The 20,798-nt window shown below is 39.6% G+C and overlaps 1 protein-coding gene across 15 annotated transcripts in view; it reads left to right on the top strand.

Moving 5' to 3' along the window:
- The window catches only part of MBD5 (methyl-CpG binding domain protein 5), a 128,114-nt gene that overhangs the window by 86,474 nt on the left and 20,842 nt on the right, over window positions 1-20,798 (top strand). For 11 of the 15 annotated variants that reach the window (XM_090143487.1, XM_090143486.1, XM_031590773.2 and 8 more), the window contains 5 exons: window positions 498-615; window positions 1,041-1,175; window positions 5,511-5,613; window positions 6,046-6,226; window positions 9,403-11,541. In XM_090143487.1, the coding sequence (XP_089999613.1) occupies window positions 1,063-1,175; window positions 5,511-5,613; window positions 6,046-6,226; window positions 9,403-11,541 (2,536 nt within the window). In that variant the 5' untranslated portion in view covers window positions 498-615; window positions 1,041-1,062. The other 4 variants (XM_031590770.2, XM_090143477.1, XM_090143480.1 and 1 more) reach the window with 4 other exon arrangements.

The raw sequence follows: 20,798 nt of genomic DNA, 5'->3' as shown, positions 1-20,798 counted from the left end.
TGTTGTCTAAGTGTTTGTTGTTTTTTTTTTTTATGAAGTTATTGTTTGAATCTAATCTAAATGTAAGATTTTATTGATATTCTCAACCCTAGAAGCAGATTCCTTCACATTAAATTTGTTCCATTTTATAAACAATTTTTAAAGGGCATTAATAGAGCTAGTCATCTGTTGATAATTTTGAGTAGCAGCATATGTGAAACTCCCCAGTTAAATGACACATCCCTTAATTCACCCAAACTGTGCTTTAACCATTTAATAGAAGTTGCATTGTCTTGGCTTTTAAGATGTAGTACAGCTGCATCCACATATAATCATAAAATACCTTAGCCAGATTGTATTTTTATCATAACCCATATTATGATGGTTTCATTGACATTTGAAATTTTGATTCTAAGCTCTTTAAGTGGATGCAGCTGTATACATCTTCATGAATTACTGTACTGGACTGATAGACTTCAGACAAGGGCTGATGTATTTTCTGTGTCTGTATTTTTCAGGCTGTTTTGTTGGAGCCGGGAAGTCATGAAAGAAACTCAAGAAGAGAACTTGGATAATGAACAGAAGATAAAAAGAAAACAAAAAGAATGTGGCATATAAAGGGTATAATACCTGGAGGTATTAGATCTGACTCATATTTATAAAAATGAGACGAGCTTTCACAAAATACAAGTTATCTTAGTCATCAAGCTTGGAACCATGCTGTTGAACTAGAAATTCTCCTTTTCCCCATTCTCCTTTCTGACAGGTAACAAAGGATTGGTGAATTATGATTTTCCCAAGTTGGAAGCACTAATTTTTATCTATATAGTTCGTCCTTATGAATATATAAGGAGTTAAACATTGCATATTTAATGTGGATTATAATGGGAAACTGACTCATTAACAAAAATGGCCACTTTTAAGGACTTGGTTTCAAACTGAGCTGGAGCCTCCCATTGCACTTTGTACAATTTGGGGAAAGATGTACTGAATGGCCTTCTTTGGGAGGCCATGATGACATGTAGTAAAAGGATATCATCTTACTGTTGATATCTTTGAAGACTCATAAACAGAAACAGAAAAATGAATGGTGGAAAGGAGTGTGACGGAGGGGACACGGATGGAGGGCCACCAGCAGTGCAAGTTCCCGTTGGTTGGCAGCGACGGGTGGACCAAAGTGGAGTGCTCTATATCAGGTATGGTTATCTAAAGTGGTTACTGTTTTTGTTTGCGTTGTAGTTTTGCCAGAACATGTGGTAGACTAGTGACCTGGCTAGATCTTACACTCCAAGAGTTTGAGGGCGTATCCTTTTGGAAGTGCTAGATCATTCATTCTGTTGATATTGATGGAGTCCACTTGAGTTATGCCATTTGCATGCCTTTGGCACATGCTCTGTCATTACAAATCTAATATTACTTGGTCTTGAAAATTTGATATCCTTACTATACATTTTGCTTTAGGCACGAATAGTTCTTTATTACTTATTATCGTCATGTGGATTTTAAAGCTGAGCAGTAGCAGATTTAACCTGACTTAATACTTCCATTATTGAAGCCTTTTACAATGAAACTAGCCAGAGGATTTCTTAGGTCACGTCTGAGATTGATGAGAAATTTCTCTCATTGCCTTTTCCTTGCTCAGCACCAGCTTTCTGCAAGACCGTTTGCTGGTCATGTTCAAAGGAACAATCAGGCATTCAAACAATTCATTGCAGATAAGATAGAGTGGGACTTTTTTCTGACTTCAGCTCAGTTTGTGTGGTGCCATGCAACTTTATCCTGACATTCAGTAACTCTTCTTTGCTGTCTCTTTTGGGTTTATGTTCCAGATCTCCACTGTACTTTTGTGGTTTACTTGCTCTCTTTTGAAAGGAAATGAAATGGTGTAACTCTACTCAGTAGCCACAGAAAACATCAGCCCATCTTAAAACCCATGAAGGTTCTTTGTACAAAATCACTGTCGTGCCTTGGCAGGACTGACTTCTACAGATTCCTCCCATTTCTAATGTAGAAACAAAAAATATACAAGAAGGCAAGCCTAAAACCAAAGTTTTAGATATTTTATTTATTTTATTTATTTATTTTCCTAGCTTATAGAATTTTTTCCTTCATCTTGGAGCAGTCTGAAAGGAATGTATTGAAATTACTACTAAATGAGTGTTCAGACAAACGTACTGCAAATTAAATCTTATTGGAAAAAGATCAAAGTTAGCTTTAACAAAATGTAGGTACATCAGGTTTACATTGCATTAATCTAAATGATTATCAATTTATTATTATCTTATACTTATTCCACTCTTTTCTGATTAAAATAACTTCTTGTACGCAACATTTCATATATTAACAATATGAAATTCTTTAATGAGTCTCAGCATACTCCAGTTTTACACTAAACCACCATAAAAGATCAAATACATTCCAGGATTTCTTGTTTATATTCTCAGTTGGCAGAATCAAACAAAATCCATGTCAGTGATATGCATGTCAAAGATAAATAGCCTTCCCTTTGTATTTCTCATTATTGCTGTAATTTACTGGGCCTCTGCCTCAGTTAAAAATCAATGAAAAAGAAAGAGTTGTTTGGTTTGTGGTGCTTTTTGTTAGTTTTTTTTTTTCCCCTTTCATTGTTGTATCCAGACATCAGGACTTAAAATTCTTTGCTATTTTTATATGCCTAATGAGCCCACCTGTTTCTGAATTTTATTTTCTACAGCTGTAAGCAACAGATCATAAAGCTCTTAAAGAAGTCTTACATGCTTAGAACAAGTAAATTTGTTTATAATTCTGACAGTTATTTGCTCTTCTGTCTTCTTTTTTAATATGTTTTTTGTTGTTTCTTAATACTTTTATTCTCAATTGCCTTATGAGAAACACTGTTTTTATTCCAGTTGACCCTGTTAATCAAGTTTACCAGCTGTCTTTTTCGTTTTGGGGAAGCTAGTATTATTTCTGCCCTCTTTCCAAGTTTTGTCCATGTACTTTCTTTAATCCAATATTTAGTTTGCTGGTGTTCCTCTGTAAGCCATCCTCCTTCAGGGAAGCCTAGATGTTGTCTGGATGCTCATCCACATTCTTATTTGGTGAAAGGCATGGGGTAGAAAGTAATGTTGGAAGGGATGAATGTCATCTAATCCAATGTGGCATGTGAGCAGCACTCCATCAGGTCACTTGCTGGTGTTGTTAGCTGCATCTTCAAGGATGAGCTCTCCCTAAGCTCTCTAGAGAAGCTGCTGTTGAGCCCTTCTAAAGGAACAACCACCCTGAAAATACTCACTGCATTTATCGAAGGAAAGGAAGGCCAAACAGTACTGACTCAAAAACTATCCAGAGGAAAATAAGTGTATTGTATTAAGAGTAGATGATCTCAGCTGAATAAAGACTCAGTGCATTTGTGCTTCTTTATAAAGCTTATGTGCTTTTTATCAGCTGTCAACGGTTGCTTTGAGTTAAATCTATTAATTAGTTTTTATTATCAGGTTGAAGCACTGCTTTCTTAGTAACTAACAGTGCTGCTTGGAGATAATCTCTTCTTCAGGTTACTGTAAGCAAATAGTCATAGTGGAATAAACTGAGAAAAGGTCTTTAATAGCAGATAGTCATTCCATAACTGTCAGTAACTGATGCAAATATGTAATTTGTTCTCTCGTATTTCTTTGGAGTCTTAAAACCCCTGGATGTCCAGAGTGACAAAAAAACTTCATAGTTTCTTAGAGATTGTCCTTTACAGTACAGAAACATGAGGAAATTTGTTCACACAGAGGATGCCTTGCCATTACGTAGGTCCGTGCAGTCCATAACTGTGCAGCAGACATGATTTCTGGCATGAATCAGTTGGGCTGGTCTGTATATCCAGATTTCATTGCACGTGCCCATTTGTTCTGCCCAAGAACTCAGCAGAAACAGAAAAAAAATGGGCCTTTTCTTAATTTTGGTATTTCAGTGGACGGATAGCCCTGCATATACATGCAGCAGGTATGGTGAATCCTGTAATGCCACAGGTTCAGTGGGCTGCTCTGTGTGCTCCTGGTAAGCATGAGTTATCCAGAGCTTGCTTTACACCCTCGTGTGGTCTATACATATACCCTATGGGTCTGTTGTTTCCAGTCTCCATTATCTCTTTGCACCTGTAGCTGCATTTTCCAGGCAAGCTGTGCACTAGTGAAACTTAGTAAAAGCTACTGGTGTGTAGATGAGCTAGTACAGAGCAAATGCCAGTCTGCAGTTCTCCTGTGGGAAGTTGTAACACCCCAGGTGAGGACCTCACCTATGCTGCATGGCTGCTCCGGTGTGCTTGCTCAGATTAGGCTGATGAAGATTTGGCTCTCTGACCTATAAATCATTTTTCTTCATGCTTCTACCATTATTTTTAGATTGCTTTTACTTTGTTTATCCTCAAATGTCAGTGTTACACGTATTTGACCTAAGTGATTCTCTCTAAAATAATCATGTTAGGGCAGATCTGGCAAGTAAATTACTGAAACTGTTAATGTAACTTTTAATGACATTTGCAGATGTTGCTTTATAGATGAGTAAATTCTTGTTGTGCATTAGTTGTTTATACATCAGGTTTTAAGTATGAAAGTTCATCATAGTTTGGAATTTTGACTCTTGGCTGTTTTCATCATCCAGACTCTTCCACTTAAGTTGTTTTTGTTAAAATAAGGGCTTTTAAGGACCAGTGTTTCAGCCAGTCGTCTCAAACTGTTGTATTCTTTTCCTGATGAGCAGTTTGGATGGCTAAGTAATAGAGAGCAATGTGAAAGTTAGAGGCTTCTGACATGAGAACTTTTTTCATCTTATGAATTAGTGATTTTACCATAACAGAATTTCCAATGTCCTATTTTTGGAGGTGGAGATAATGATTTTCAGGTGGGAGCAGGAGAAATCCAAGTACAGTTTATCAGAAACTTCCTGGGCTGGCTTCATGGTGCAATATTTCACACTTTCAATGGGAAGGTTGAAATTACAGCTGAATGAACTACACTGTGTGCAGATAACAGACCCAGCCCCAATACTTGTGCTACTATTCTCTCTTTTCTTTATGAGTTTTCTCATACTTGAAGTGCATTTGTGGTGTTTTCTTTATAAATTAGATTCCAGTCCTACAAAGTAGAAGTGACCTCAATGGAACTGCAGGGATGGGATTTGGGGGGGGAGGTTTGTGGGGATTGCCCTCTGCTTATGTGTTGCACTTTATAGGAGAGAAGATGGAGAAATTCATCGTAATGTTGTTAGGCAATAATTAAAGCTTTCAAGCACAATTGTATTTTGAATAGTAAATATCAGTCATCTCAATTGCTTTCTTTGCACGTGTTCATTTTTCTGTGGTAAAATCTTTCTTTAAAATGTTGCTTCTTTTTTTCACTGTTTTTGGTTTCTTCTCAGTTCTTGACTAAAAGTAAGAAGTACAATGAAACTAAATATGAAATCTTAGCTTTGTATCGAATTCTATCTATGTGAGCTGTTAGAATGGTGGATAGAAGTCATTACCTGTCAGATAGCTTGAATTTATCATTTCTGTTTCTTTACAGTCCCAGTGGGTCTTTATTATCCTGCTTGGAGCAGGTGAAGACTTACTTGCTGACTGATGGAACCTGCAAATGTGGCCTAGAATGTCCTCTTGTTCTTCCCAAGGTAAAGAAATAATAATTTTTGATTTCTGCAATGTAATCCTTATCCAGCTAACTATGTCAGCAGATGTGCTATGCCATGACTTAAATTCTGTTCTGTTCGTATATAGAATGCACACCATTAAGTGAATCTCCTCTCTGTCTTCTCCCTGCACGGAGGCTCAATTCTCGTGGTGATTGAATCTTTTCCTATTAAACTGGCAGCTTACCATCACCAGCAACGTGTTCATGTGTGATATTCATACATGGTAGCTTCAGCAGGAGGTGGTTTCTGTAGAGCTCCTAACCAGCTGCCTGGGCTTGGTTCATAGGGTGTATTTTAGAGCAAACGTGTAGGTATGGTGGGTACTATGATGTGTAGTTTCCTTCATAATCCCAGAAAATGAAAAGCCCTTAATATAGTAATGATTTTAAATGTTGGAATTTCTACACTCAGGTCTTTAATTTTGATCCTGGAGCTGCTGTGAAGCAGAGAACTGCTGAAGATGTTAAAGCAGATGAGGATGTCACCAAACTATGCATACATAAAAGAAAAATTATTGCTGTGGCTACACTTCATAAAAGCATGGAAGCACCACATCCTTCACTAGTTCTAACTAGTCCTGGTGGTGGAACAAGTGAGTAATAGCATGCAAAATCATTTAGCTAACTAATTTTTTATATATAATTAATGTACACCCCCAAAAGCCCTATATATCTGTGATTGCAATAGTAAACAGATTCAAGTTAAAAATGGAAGTAGTAATTAGAGAGATGTAGGTAGATAAAAAATGAATCTAAAAAGCAGGTCATCCCAGACTAAGAGCATGATTTTCTTGGAAAAGATATCAGATTGTTCTACACAAAGAAAATACATTAGCTCTCATCTTTTGGAACCATAGTAATATGTCTGATATTCTGTCACATGGGAAATTAGGGAAGCTGAATAAAGTGATTATAAAGGGATTAGAATGTGGCTAAGGACTTGGCTAAATGGGAAATTGTATTGCAAGGCAGAATATACAACTAAAAATCTCCACTGTAATTTCTCAAGGATTATTTTGGGAGCCCAACCTGGATTAGCATTTTAATTATCCAGATCAACAAAAGTCAAGTAATTTTGTTGATGGATGAAGCTGATGAGTATTGTTTGAAACAAAAGAAGATCAAAACATTTTGGAAAATTGGAGGATCGTTGACACCTGGAGTGAAAGAAAAGTCACAGTAACAAATCCTGTTAACTGTAAGGTTATTCACCTGGGGACTAGAGGAAAAAAGCTATTAGCCCTAAATTATTGAGAAAGAATACCTGGATCTACTAGCTGATCAAAGATGCCTGTGAGCAGTACCAGATGGCAGTATGGTGCAGACCAAGGTGATTCTAAGACAGAGAGGTACAAATGTCTTTTTGTGCTTGCTGCCTTCCTGTGCTACTGTTCTTGCTAGAGGCCCTCAGGTTTAAATAGAGCAGAGGCTCTTCTGTTAGGGAAGTGCAGAATCTGTTCTAAAAAAGTCATCTGAAAGTGTTTAGCTTGCTTAGCCTCCCAGAATTGTGACTGAAAGGGGATAGAATTGCTGTCAATAAAGGCATCAGGAGAATGACTACCAGAAAACAAAGCTACTTCAGCTAAGATACAAAGTTAGCACTGATAGAAATGACTACAAAAACAGAGTACGTGGAATCTTAAATTGAAAATTTGGTATTTTCTGAGGATTGCAAGTACAAGAAAAGGTCTGAAACAGTCTTACAAATCCAAGTAGTTTGGACAAAGGAGTAAACTTACTTTTAATAAAGAGCTCTGAAAGATTATGCCTACATGCTGTGATGCTTACAACTTTAGGGAAACAACCCTTGATAATTACCCTCTGCAGCCTGAATAAAAGTGAAAAATGTTATGGATATATAATAATAAATTGCAAGCATGTAGACAATAAGAAGACATCAGTGAGGGTCATAGTAGTCAAGTGCTGTTGCACTTTCAGATTATTTATGGTTTTAAATCTTTGTTTAAATTATGTTTTTTGTAGCAGAGGCTTGTTTTTAGACCTAACAGTACAATTTCCTGAGTTGCTATGCATTTCCCTTACTATTTTTTTTTATTACTGTCTATTAGTGTTACTTAAAATACATTTACAGCTAAAAAGTAAAAAAGCAAAATGAAGGAGAGGAAAACAGATAAATATTTAAGACACGAATCTTATTTTTATCTTTATTGATCAGAATTTCATTCTCTAAAGGAAGAAGAAAATTTCCCACTAACTTGCCTTGGCAAACAAAATACTGTTTCATTTACACATGCGTTTGCCCATTTGTTTGGGTTCAGCACTACACATGAGGGTTCTTGTACGTATTTCATGTTGCAGTTCAGTCTTGAGATTTGTCCCCAGAATGGGACTTGTATTTTGAGAAAGGTAATGTGTTTGTTTCTGTCGTGATGTAGCTGGTTCAGCAAATAGGATGAAGGCAGGATTTTCAGTGCCATCTGTCTCTTATGGCCGGAGAGAAGGAAAGAAGGGAATTGAGTTCTTGTGTGTAGGAGAATTTAAAGGTACCTCTGAATTTGTTTGAACATGAAATCTGTAGCTCGCTGCTCAAGCTTAAGTTTGCATATTTAGGGGCTGCATGCCAAGAATGCAATCATTTTCCTTCGCTGAGTTCCCGCTGCAAACTGAATTACAAATCCCCAGAGCAGTAAAACTGGCAGAAAGTCCACCAGGCTTGGAGCTGCCTGTGAGGGTATTCTTAAAGACACTGAAGAAGTATTTGTTTATTAAACAAAACTGATGTTGATGGGCAGAAAAGGGAAGCGGTCTTTTGTGTGTTGGAAGATCAAGTCTCAACACTGAAGTTTACAGTAATTTTTTCCTTATTGTAGGGGTTCAAATGTGTGCATATCCCCAAACTCTTTGTCCTGAAAACAAATATAAGAGGTAGAGCCCATTCTTAAATTTAGTATCTTGATACCAAGGTAATCTTTTTTGCAGAAGCTACTAGAAAAGGCTTAATTCAGTAAAATACTGCAAGACACTGTATAATATAACCTTTTTAGCAAAGCAGTTCCTAAGAACAGATTTACTCAGAGGACTGAAACTTGGTGCCCACTGTGCCAGGGAGTGACACAGAGCAGCAAGTATGCTGCACCCTGCCTTCATCAGCCACATCCTGTCAGATCTACACGATTAAGTGTTTTGCTGAAGAGAAGTCAATGTCAAAGCAGTACAGTGCATTTCCCCAGTCACCTTTACAGGCACAACTTGTGGGGCAGGGCTTTTTTTTCCCTGTAGAGCAAGGAGAGATTAACCTAAACCCTTCCTGGGCCTTGTTCCTCCTGTACTCAATAGATGGTGCCAGAGGTTCCTTTTCCCTGTGATAGTGATAGACTGCTCCTCCTGCCAGCACTTCCAGCTGGTGCTGTAGCTGAAGTGATGATGCTGGAAATTGAGGAGCAGAAAACTGGAGACGATGTTTAGAGCAAGGGGAAAAAATAATATATATTGAAGTTTTGAAAGAACAGCGCTGAAATACATTTTGAGTGGGTAGCAAATGTGCTTAAAACCTGAGAAACACGAGATCTAAAGTTTTCTATGTATCTGCAAGTTTTATATGGGAAATGGAGTTGTGATCTGTTCATCTGTGCTCTGTAGTAGGGTAGTCTGCACCATTCCAGCAACAGTTTGGTGATTTAGGTATTACTGCTGTTTAAGCAAAAGTTAAGCCAAAAGGCTGTAATGAATGATTTCACACACATTATTTGTGTACTGAAATGTGTGATTCCAGATTTCAAAATAGTAACTGTTGTGTTTTTAATATCAGGTGCAACTCCGGTAGTTCCTACTCGAGCAGCAACTCCAAGATCAATGAGGAATAAATCACATGAAGGAATTACAAATTCTGTGATGCCAGAATGTAAGACTCCTTTCAAGTTGATGATAGGGGCATCTAATGCCATGGGTAGGCTTTATGTGCAAGAAATGGCTGGAAGCCAGCAACAAGAACTTCATTCTGTCTATCCTAGGCAGAGATTGGGTAGTAATGAACTTGGACAGAAGTCTCCATATCGTGGCAGTCATGGTGGGATGCCCAGTCCAGCTTCATCAGGATCACAGATATATGGAGACGGCTCAATCTCTCCTAGGACTGACCCACTTGGAAGCCCTGATGTTTTCACAAGGAACAATCCCAGTTTTCATGGAGCACCCAACTCAAGTCCTATTCATATGAACAGGACACCTCTGTCTCCGCCATCAGTAATGCTACATGGTTCTCCCATACAGTCATCCTGTGCAATGGCTGGAAGGACTAATATACCTCTTTCCCCAACCTTGACCACAAAAAGCCCTGTAATGAAAAAACCCATGTGTAATTTTTCAACTGGTATGGAAATACCACGAGCAATGTTTCACCATAAGCCACCCCAAGGTCCACCTCCACCTCCTCCACCGCCTTCTTGTGCTCTTCAGAAAAAGCCATTAACATCAGAAAAGGATCCACTTGGCATACTTGACCCTATTCCTAGCAAACCAGTCAATCAGAATCCTGTTATCATTAACCCAACTACTTTCCATTCAAATGTCCACTCTCAGGTACCCGTGATGAATGTAAGCATGCCTCCTGCTGTCGTCCCTTTGCCAAGTAATCTTCCTTTGCCAACAGTAAAACCTGGTCACATGAACCATGGAAGTCATGTTCAAAGAGTTCAGCATTCAGCTTCTACTTCCCTATCTCCTTCACCAGTGACATCCCCAGTTCATATGATGGGATCCGGGATTGGAAGGATAGAGGCTTCTCCCCAAAGATCACGTTCTTCTTCCACATCATCAGATCATGGAAATTTCCTGCTGCCTCCAGTAGGACCGCAGCCATCTTGTACTGGTATTAAAGTTCCTCCCAGGTCCCCACGGTCAACAATAGGGTCGCCGAGACCATCTATGCCATCTAGCCCCTCCACCAAGCATGATGGACTTAATCAATACAAGGACATCCCTAACCCATTAATTGCTGGAATGAGTAATGTATTAAATCCTCCAAACAATGCAGTTTTTTCTACTGCATCGGCTGGAAGTGGTTCTTTGAAGAGTCAGCCTGGTTTGCTGGGAATGCCTTTAAATCAGATCTTGAACCAGCACAATGCTGCCTCTTTTCCAGCAAGTAGTTTACTCTCAGCAGCAGCCAAAGCACAGCTAGCAAATCAAAATAAACTTTCTGGTAACAACAATAACAGCAGTAGCAATTCTGGACCTGTTGCCAGCGGTGGCAACAACGAAGGACATAGCACTTTAAATACCATGTTCCCTCCTGCTGCCAATGTGCTTCTACCAACGACTGAAGGGCAAAGTGGTCGAGCAGCACTGAGAGATAAATTGATGTCTCAGCAAAAAGATCCTCTGAGAAAAAGAAAGCAGCCAACCACCACAGTGTTGAGTTTGCTGAGACAGTCTCAGTTGGAGAGTTCTGGAGTTTCCAAAGCTGGATCTGATTTAGTAAGAAAGCAAAGTCAAAGCTCTTTTCCCATCAGCTCTATGTCCCAGTTACTTCAGTCCATGAGTTGTCAAAGCTCTCACATGAGCAGCAATAGTACTACCAGTTGTGGGAGCTCAAATACCGTTTTACCTTGCTCTGGTAACCAGATGCATTTTGCAGACACCAGTATGAACTCTGGCACTCTTCAGAACTCACTGGCACAGAGTTTACCGTTACGAGGGGAAGGTATCCACTGCCAGAACACAAACACTAACTTTGTCCATGGTACTAGCCCTGCCACCACCAACCATCTCGCAGGTTTAATAAATCAGATGCAGGCTAGCGGGAACTGTGGGATGCTCAGTCAGTCAGGAATGGCTTTAGGAAATTCATTACATCCGAACCCACCTCAGCCAAGAATCCAGGCATCCTCCACTCCAGTGATACCAAACAGCATTGCTAGCAGCTGTAATCAAACAAGTCCTGAAGCAGGTATGTTTCCTTTTAAAAGGATACCCCTATGTTTGACTGTTTGGAAATACATGGTGACTGTTTTTAAATGGGTTCCTTTTACTTATCTACTTTCTAAATTTGAGTTTACCGGTCTGAAAAGTATGCCTATTTCATGCTAATATCCAGATACTCAAAAATAAATAAGAAAAGTGTCTCCCTTTTTCTAAACAAAATCATCTCGACCTCCTTCCTGTTACAACTCTTCCCAAATTCCACACACTTCACAGATAAAATCCATGCACGTTTGTACACACCTAGACCTCAGTTTTCGTCTCTTGCCCAAATAAATTTTTCTGCATCATGCTGAGCTGCTTCAACCCTGGAAGGCTATAGCTAACCTGGTAGTTGGTATCTAGGCTGTACATTTGTTCCTCACTGCTTGCATTAAATAGTTGAGTGTTGTTAGAGATTGGAGCAGATACTAGAAATATAAGAGTTTTCAAAATAACCTTTTTTGGAGGCAGAAAGGAGGCTGCCAAGTCTGCGTTTGCCTTTGTCATGGTAATTTTGCTATGCTGGTAATTAAATGGTTGAATAAATTGTATGTGCAGTTGGAAGAGCGTAGCGAGATTTCCTGATTTATTCATCAGTGAAGACTTTGAGAGGAAGCAAGTCTGCCACTGTTACTAACTTCATCCTCTTTAATGGTGAAAGGGAGACAGCTCAGAAATGTTGATTTTTGTTTAACTATTATTGACTGAACAAAGCATGAATTTTTGAAGGATGGCTCTGTGTTAATTTCTTAGGCAGGAAAGAGAAACGATTTGATACTTCGGTATTTCAGTGTGGTTAACTGACAGTGTGGGTTTGATGTAATCACAGCTAAACTACGTCAGGTCAAATGAAAGTGATGGTAAGCATGCAAGCTGTCTGACTCATTAACCCAAGAAAGCCTGATGTGTATTCCTGCTCTTCCTCTAAGAGAGCAACTTATTCTTTAAAGTACAGAATGGAATTAAATGTATAAACATTACTTTTAAAAACCATTCTAATTACAGTTCCTAATGGTTTGGAGGGTTCCTCTCTATTCCTGGGGGAATAAGGCATCTTTTTCCATAGCTGTATCAGTGGTTTATGTTGCAAGCCAGTAGGCATTAATCCTTGCATGGCTGTTTTACCTTGTCACCCTGACAAAGAAGATTTCCTTGTATGTTTTCTGTTCTAAGTACTTGTACTCTTGCCAGCAGAACAGAGGTCTCATTTTGCCCTAGAAGCTTTGTTCTGTGTCCCACTCAGCATACCAGAAACTCCCTTTTCCAAGAACTCTTTGGGTTTCCATCTCTTTGATGGTCAGTGTGAATCAGCAGTATGAGTTTTCCTGCATTGTCACTGTCCACGCAGCTGAAGAAAGCTATGAAGTTGTTGCAACGTTGGACTGCATTGCCTTACAGAGAACTGAAGACACTGTTATGTGAGATAAGAGCCTGTGTGCCAGCAGTTACCATCAAGAAACTGAGCAGTAGTAATTTGTCTTCTTGGAAAGGACTGAAATAATTCAGGATTCCTGAAGGAAATTCAGAGTGGAACTGATCAAGAAAAGTTTTGCACTGTATAAAAGTTACCAATAAAACATTGCACAAAGGCTATTAAGGTGGGCTTCCAAGCATCTAAATTCATCCCTATGTGGGATCTGGTTCCTGCTCCATCGCTGTGACCTCAGCCCTGTGCCACAGCCTTGCCCCACTAGGTATGGTAGTGCAGGCACCACTCATGATAGCTGTCTTTGGGCTGGTGACACATCAGCAGCAGCTAATCAGAGCCTTTCTTTGTCTTGGCAGTCTTGGTCCTCAGGCAAGCTGAATTCCTCCCAAGAAGACTCATGCTATTGTAGCAGTGAAAAACAATAGTAACATTTGCTCTCAAACAACAGCAACAGAACAAATCTGTGTAAGTGCACTGAGCTGCACGCTGCTTTTAGAGAGCTGGGGGCAGACCCCCATGAAGAAAGAGGCTTCAACTTAAGCAGCTGATACAGTTCTCATCTACAAAATATAGAATTGTAGAATCATTAAGGTTGGAGAAGACCTCTAGGATCACCTAGTCCAACCGTTGACCTGCCACCAATATTGCCTACTAACCCACGTTCCTTAGTACCACGTCTGCACGTTTCCTGAGCACCTCCAGGGATGATGATCAGTAATAAATAGATAACTCCACGTGTGAACTTCACATTTACCTGAAACCTTTCAAACAACCAAACTTCAATCAGAAAAGGATGGTATTTCTAATACCGTAGGGATAACTGTTAGATTTCTAGCAGTATAGTTATAAAGGCTTAAATTGATGCTTGCTTTCTTATCCAAATGGTAAATGGCAACCCTGCTTAGGCAAAGACTGCACTTCTGTTCCTCATTGCTGACTGGTTTTGTTTCCTTATTTTTGATGCTGGGGAAATGCATACAACCTGCAACTGTTTATGTATTGTTATTGATATCTGCGATGGCTAGAAACCTTGAGAGCCTTTTACTTTTTAAAGATGAAATTTCAGAAGCTGCTGCCTTTGCGTTATTCCCAGAGGCAGTGCCCTGAAAACTGCACAGTCCTTCCTCCAGCCTCCTGCCTGAGTCATCGCAGAAGCACGTGGCTCAGACGTTAGATCTGAATCCAATCCATAGCCAGTGAAAATCCAGATAGGGGCATTTTGCTCTATTTGCAGTAGAATGGAAGTGTTCTTGCCTCGAAATGAGCATGAAACGTTGGGAATTTTGCGTTAATAGTAACCTTTAAAAATAAAAGTTTATTTCCAGGCTGCATTCAGTTACATGGAATGTGACTAAAATGGCAAGAGGTATATTATGAATTATTCTGTGTGAAGCTGTAGCAAGCTGATAATTGTGGTGTATGGAGTTGAACAGTGTCAAGCATGCAGAAGGAGCCGTGTGTACAAGCTGAGTTTAGCTGTGTGCGATGTCTTCAGGAAATTCAGACATTCATCTTTTGAGTTTGTGGCTTTTTCTTCCCTTGTTTCCACGTATTTTAATTGCTGAGTCTGTTTTCTGTTTCTGTGCCAGTATTTGGAATAGCTACTAATCAGTTAATGGTTCCTGAGAGAAAATACCGAGAATCACCGCAATTAAATCGCTGATTATTGCCCAAGCTTTTAGTTATGCTTTAATCACATGGACCAAATTTTATTATTCTGCCTTTTGTCAGTTTCTTCCTGAGGTAATACCCATGGTTTCCAGGTTTCAGTATGAGTGTGATTGAATTAAAAATGAATAGGTATAAAAATTAACGTTTTTATTTACAAAGTGGAAAGATTTTTTATTTTTCCAATTTTGAACCCTTAGAAACCTACTATACTTGTTTTTATTGACAACTTCAGTATTGTTTCTGTAGTACTTAGGTTGCAAACATTTTATTTGAAAACAGCAGTCTTATGTGAGGAGCTAGCATCAAATCCATACGGACTGTTTACAGCTATTCATTCTGGAAGAAGTCTCCTTTTTTTGCCAAGGGATGTGGTTCTGGACTCACTTTCTCTGATGAATGCTGTTAGTACTTCTGTTAACCTTTGACACTGAATTTCTCATTATGAATCAAGCCCTCAGACTTCAGATGCAAACTGAAGGTAGTATCCAATTTGCTAATTCGGCAGCTTTACGGATTTATTCATTAAGCCACTTTGCCTCCCAGAAGCAATCTTTGTATTTGTCTCTTTGTGTTGTTTTTTGTTTTTTGGTTTTTTTTTTTTGTAAAAAATGCTGCATCACTGTGTCATAAATCTTATTGTAGAGTCTGCTTCATTTATAATTCTCTTGCTGTTAGTCCAGGAGTTCAGTGGGTAGGAAATCTCTGTGCAAAGTGTTGAACGTTTAGCAATGCAAATCCTGCTAAGAATGCCACTTGTATAAAGGGATGCAGGAAAACAAGTGAAAAAATACTTGGGAGTAAAAGCTACATATGGCTGATAAGGGAGTGAACTGTAGCTAATGGGAATGAAGATAATAAAGTATCTGAAATATCAGAAACATGAAAAACTTCTAAAAGTTTACCAGTGACAATTAAAGGACGGGTTTGGCAAAAAAAATTACTGAGACTATATCCCTTCTTTAGATGCAGAATAGTAAAATTTTACTGGTGAAATTTGCAGAACAGAGAATAGACAGATATAATTAATTGAAGAGGAGCACACAAGACCAATGCCAATCAGTTAGGAGCTTCTGTCCCACTCAAACAGAATTTATTTTAATGCAGTCAAGTCTGGTGTAATATAATTGGGAATGGAACATTGCCTTGGAAAACAGTGACTCAAAGATTTAATAGACTTAATGCAAGCTGTCAGATCAGTGATGTTGCAAAACAGAAAGAAGAAAAGAGAAGCTGGGTAGGTCCTTGGATGCATAAAACAGAAATGCCCATGGAACCTGGGGTGCTCCTGGGTCTGTGCATAGCTTGAGAAAACCAGAGCTTGGTTGTGGCATTCTGGTTAGCTGTCATTTCTCATGAAGGGCCCAGAAGTACGTGGTACCATTTCTGCTGTACCTGACAGAAGGTCATGGAGCCAGGCTGAGCCCATGCTGAGAGCTGGTCAGGAGGTCAGGCAGTCAAGCTGGGTGGTTTTCCAGCTGTTGGGAATGCCCTGCCATCTGCTCTTCCAAAAAATATGGGCATAGCCAAGGAATTGTATCACTTGCTGTAGGTATTCATACTTCAGTAGCACCTGAAAAGGTGGAGAGCTGAGTTGTTTGGGTCAGGTTGATAGTTGGACTCAGTGATGTTTTGGGGCTTTTCCAGGCTGGATGATTCTGTGGCCCTCTGGTTTTTACTTTGTTGACAGATGTTCAGTGACAACATCCACTGTCAGAATGCTGGTAAATTCAGCATGGAAGAAATAAATGGCTTCATTTTTTGAGGCTGCTAAACACTGAAACGAGGTTGCAGAGTTCAACTTGACCTAAGTGAAATTTCACAATCTAGGTTCTTTCTCAACAGTAATGGTAGTTATGTCAGACCTTTGTATCTGTTCAGCTCAGATCTCCCCTCCTACTGCCCTCCCTTCTGAACGTAGGAAATCTCAGAGAAGTGCACTGCTTTCATACTGACTGCCCAGAATATTTGTCTGTGTTAACTGTTAGAGTAGTTCTCATCTACCCTCATCCGTTGGGATTTCATCCTCATAGAACCAGAACTTGTAAGGGTTCTTTTCTGCCATGCTAACAGTTGGCTGGAGCTGTTCAGAGTGAAGCCGTCAGAGATCATCTTCCCTTGGCAGAATCAGAAACGATCTTGTTGATCATCAGATCACCATTCAAAGAAAAACTGCCTTCAAATCAAACCAGTGTTCATTTTTTTTCTTCTTCATCGGCATGGGTTATGATCTTCAGGACACATCCCACTTCTGTACCGTTTGTAATGGTTGTGCCCACTTGCTTTTTGCCTGTACTGTAAAGCTGAACCTCCTGAGGAATGAATTGCATTAGTCTAACTACAGGATTTGTCCATAACCTACGTGAAAAATACCAGTTGTTATAAAACACTATAGGGTATACACACAGAATATGCCATTTTGCATGTCTTCAAGGTGTTACATTCTAAAGTAACCTAATATGAGAGCCTCTGGATTTGCTCCCCTTACTTTTATGGATCGCTGAAATATAAAAACAGAACTTTTCAACTTAAGATTTAGAAGAGTGGCTGTCTGGCATCCTTTATGGGACTTGTTATGTCTGAGAAAAGTTTCTTTTTAAGCTGAAATAACCCCTAGACAGGATGCCAGACAGCTACTCTTCTAATTATAAAGCCAATTGAATTGTTCTATTGATTTTGGGTTTCGGTGTTTATATAAGCATGTAGAGAGACTTTCCTTGGGGGCAGGGGTGAGGCAGGAAAGTATCATTACAAGGAATCGCTGTTGTTTGAAATCTGGCATGGCTTTTCAACATTCTGCCTTATGTTCTCACCTTGTTATCTTGGGGGGAAAAAAAGTGATTGTTTTCCTCTTCAAATAAGAACTGTAAAGAAAATCTTCTATATGAGGAATAAGGTTTCCACGTATGAAAATGTATGGTACATCAAGTCTGCTTCTTACCCTGCCATTGAAATTTATTTGCTTTTTTAACTCTAGAGTGAGGTCTTACACTCAAAACCACCCTTGTTCTCTGAACTAAAAGAGTTGCTGGCTTAATAGGCATTGTGGTCGTATTAGGTAAACTGTAGTTGTTAACAAGGGATTTTTATAGCATTGACACGAACATACATTCTACCAGGAGATTCACAGAGAAAGAATGTGGAAGTGGAATAGATATTGCCTTTCAAATTTTGGGATGTTTATCATTAGCAGCTATGAGCAAACGGGAAAAACTTAGGAAAACCTCAGTTCAAGCTCTGTTTAATTAACTCATTTGTTTAGTAAAGGGAGCTGAAATTGAGTAAAGCTCCAATTCTAGTAGTAATGGGAGAAGGAAATTCAGTATTATATTTATATGTGTACTGGTTGTGTTGTCTGCTTTTGCTTTGAAGACCAAAAGTGCTGGCTTCTCCAGGCTTTCAGATGGATCGCTTACCCTCTTCCTATACCTGAGATGAGCACCTACACATTACCACAACCTCCCTCATCTTCCTCTTGACTCATAAGAACAGTTTTCCTCAAGTCAGGTTGGTCTCTTCTCACTGGTGATAGGTGGCAGGATGAGAGGAAATGGCCTTAAGTTGCACCAGGGTAAGTTTAGGTTGGATATCAGGAAAAACTTCTTTCCAGAAAGGGTTGTTAAGCACTGGAATAAGTTCCCCAGGGAGGTGGTTGAGGCACCATCCCTGGATGTGTTTAAGAACCGTTTGGATGTGGTGCTCAGGGACATGATTTAGAGGGAGGTTGTTAGTTAGGGTAGTTTGGTTAGGTCATGGTTGGACTCGATGATCTTTAAGGTCTTTTCAAACCTGAGTGATTCTATGATTCTGTTATTTTAAAAGTGGCACTGATGATAAAATGTAGAGGAGAAGTCAGAACACACAAGGGCAGTAAAAAGAACCAAGATTGAAATTGATTCAGGCACTTAAGGTACCTAAATTCAAGCATTTATGTTGCCCTAGAAACTGCTTTGGGCGTTCTGCACTTGTACAAAATTTTCATGGTCTTGGTCTTGGTTCATTCTGTGTTCAGAGGATGCAGAGACCTCATGCTGTAGCCCTGAGTAATTTTCATCCTTAAATGAACAGAAGAGCAGAAGAGCACAGTCTTGTCCTTGTACACAAGAGGAGGCCAGGCTCTGCCTGATCCTGCTGGCCTGGGAAGAGCACTCCAGTTATTGGCCTGGCGTTCGTTGTTTCTGTTGTCTCAGGGGAGCAGAGGATCTTGATAAGGAACCCAGCCATCAGTGGTTTGTGGTTAACTGCTGAACTTCTTTGGAATTGAAAGCACTAGGATGGATGTGATAGCAGATAAATATCTTAAATGTTTTCCATTCTAGAGGAATACAGAGAATATAATTACAAGAATATATATCTGTTGGTTCTGAGTGTGTAGGTAAGTGATGGAATATGGAGTTAAAGCAGGAAGATGTCTCCAGTTTTAAAGGGATATGAGATCACACTGCTTCCATTAGCGATGATCGTTCTGTGAAAGTTAAACCTCCTAAAACTGCCTATTTAAAAATATTGCCACTTATGCCAACTGTGTGCTTGTGTCTCTAGGCCAATAGCAGTCCTCAGTGCTTATTGATGTAGCTTCTGGAGGCCTGGCACGTGGCTGGGTGGCCCTGAGGACACCCCTGAAACTTACCATGCTTAGTATTACTCAAATCTTAGATCTTAGCACTGTTTAAAAAACAGGATTCACAACAAGACAGACCTCTGACTACACTGTTCCATCCCTACAGCAGCACATGCACAGATGTGTGCCAGTGTTTTCATGGTGAAACAAGTAAATAATAAATATCTTCTAATGTTTTTAACTGGGCAGGGAGTGAGTCTTCTCAGTGCTAATTGATTTCATTACGTGCTGCATCTGCTTAAGAATACCTCTCAAGCAATACTTAGGGGAAAAAAAAAAAAATTAAGGAGCAAAGATGAAATGCACATAGGAAAATCAACTTGCTTTCAAAAGAAAACCAAACAAAAATGTACACGAATAAACTAGTGTAGCCACAAAGGAATAATTTTAAAAATGTATGTCTTACTCAATTTCAAATTAATTTATTCCCAAAGCATTTATTTGAACTTCTAGAAGAATGGATATATATCTGTTCTAGCTTTCTGGATATTTCTTCTCGGTGCATAACAAAGTCTGTCCCTTCCTCTCAGCCACAGGCAGAAGTTCTGCAGACATCTGTGTCTGCAAGAGTTGAAACCTGCTGTCATCCTGGGCTTTTACAACTTTTAGTGCAACTCTTCATTCTTTGTTTCATTCTGTATTTACTCTTAAGAGCTTCTGAATAGCAAGGACTGTTTCTGAGCTAACATTTATGATGCCCTGGGTATCCAGGATTCAGAATACCATGTTTTTAGGAAACTTGTGACTTCCCTTTAGCTCTGGACTCTCATTCACATTTCTCATCAGAACATCTTAGCTGTCACTGGAATGTGGGTACAGCATTCAGGCAGCATTTCGTGTTGGAGCTCTGGGTTCTGTTCTCTCTGTGAATGGAAGCAGTCAGGATTATTACAGCCTTGGTTTCCCAGCAGCATTGCTGAGAGAGGCAGCTCGTATGCAAAGGGGCTTTTTTTAGCTGACATCTATGTCTGGTCTTCACTGTCAGCCTTCCCTCTTTGAAACTCCCAGCAAATACTGCATCTATATAGCCTACGTATCACTGTGGATGAGAGTCAGACCTCAAAGGACAGCTGAGTCAATTCTATATTGCAGTTGTTACTGCCCAGTCGAAAGGGCAGACTTATTAGGACTTTGCTTCTGTCGTGCTGGCAGTACTTTCCACAGGCACTTTGATGAGGTACGTGGCTTTTTTCCTTGCTGCTTTGCTGACCTGTTCACACCTGCACTTGCGGTGTGGGCCATCGCTTTTTTCTCTTTGTGAGCCAAACAGGGCTGCTCACGTTCGTCCTGGGCCTTGGAGAATCTGGTGTGTGACTGGGGAGGGCCAGGCAGGACTATCCCTGACCTTGTTCCTTCCAAGGAAGGTGCTCCTTCTTGCTGCAGTGCTGTGAATCACAATTATGGAAGCTATCCATCTTTTGGAAGTTAACTCAGATGTTGTCTTTTGGTTTGGGGCCAAACATTGAGGAGCTGTCCAGCCACACGGGGCTTTAATGAGGATGGGTATGCACGTATCCTTCATTGA

The sequence above is a fragment of the Phasianus colchicus genome, chromosome 7, assembly GCF_987193195.1.
Source record: "Phasianus colchicus chromosome 7, bPhaCol1.hap1.1, whole genome shotgun sequence".
Taxonomy (NCBI): Eukaryota; Metazoa; Chordata; class Aves; order Galliformes; family Phasianidae; genus Phasianus; species Phasianus colchicus.
This window is presented reverse-complemented; position numbering and strand designations above follow the sequence as displayed.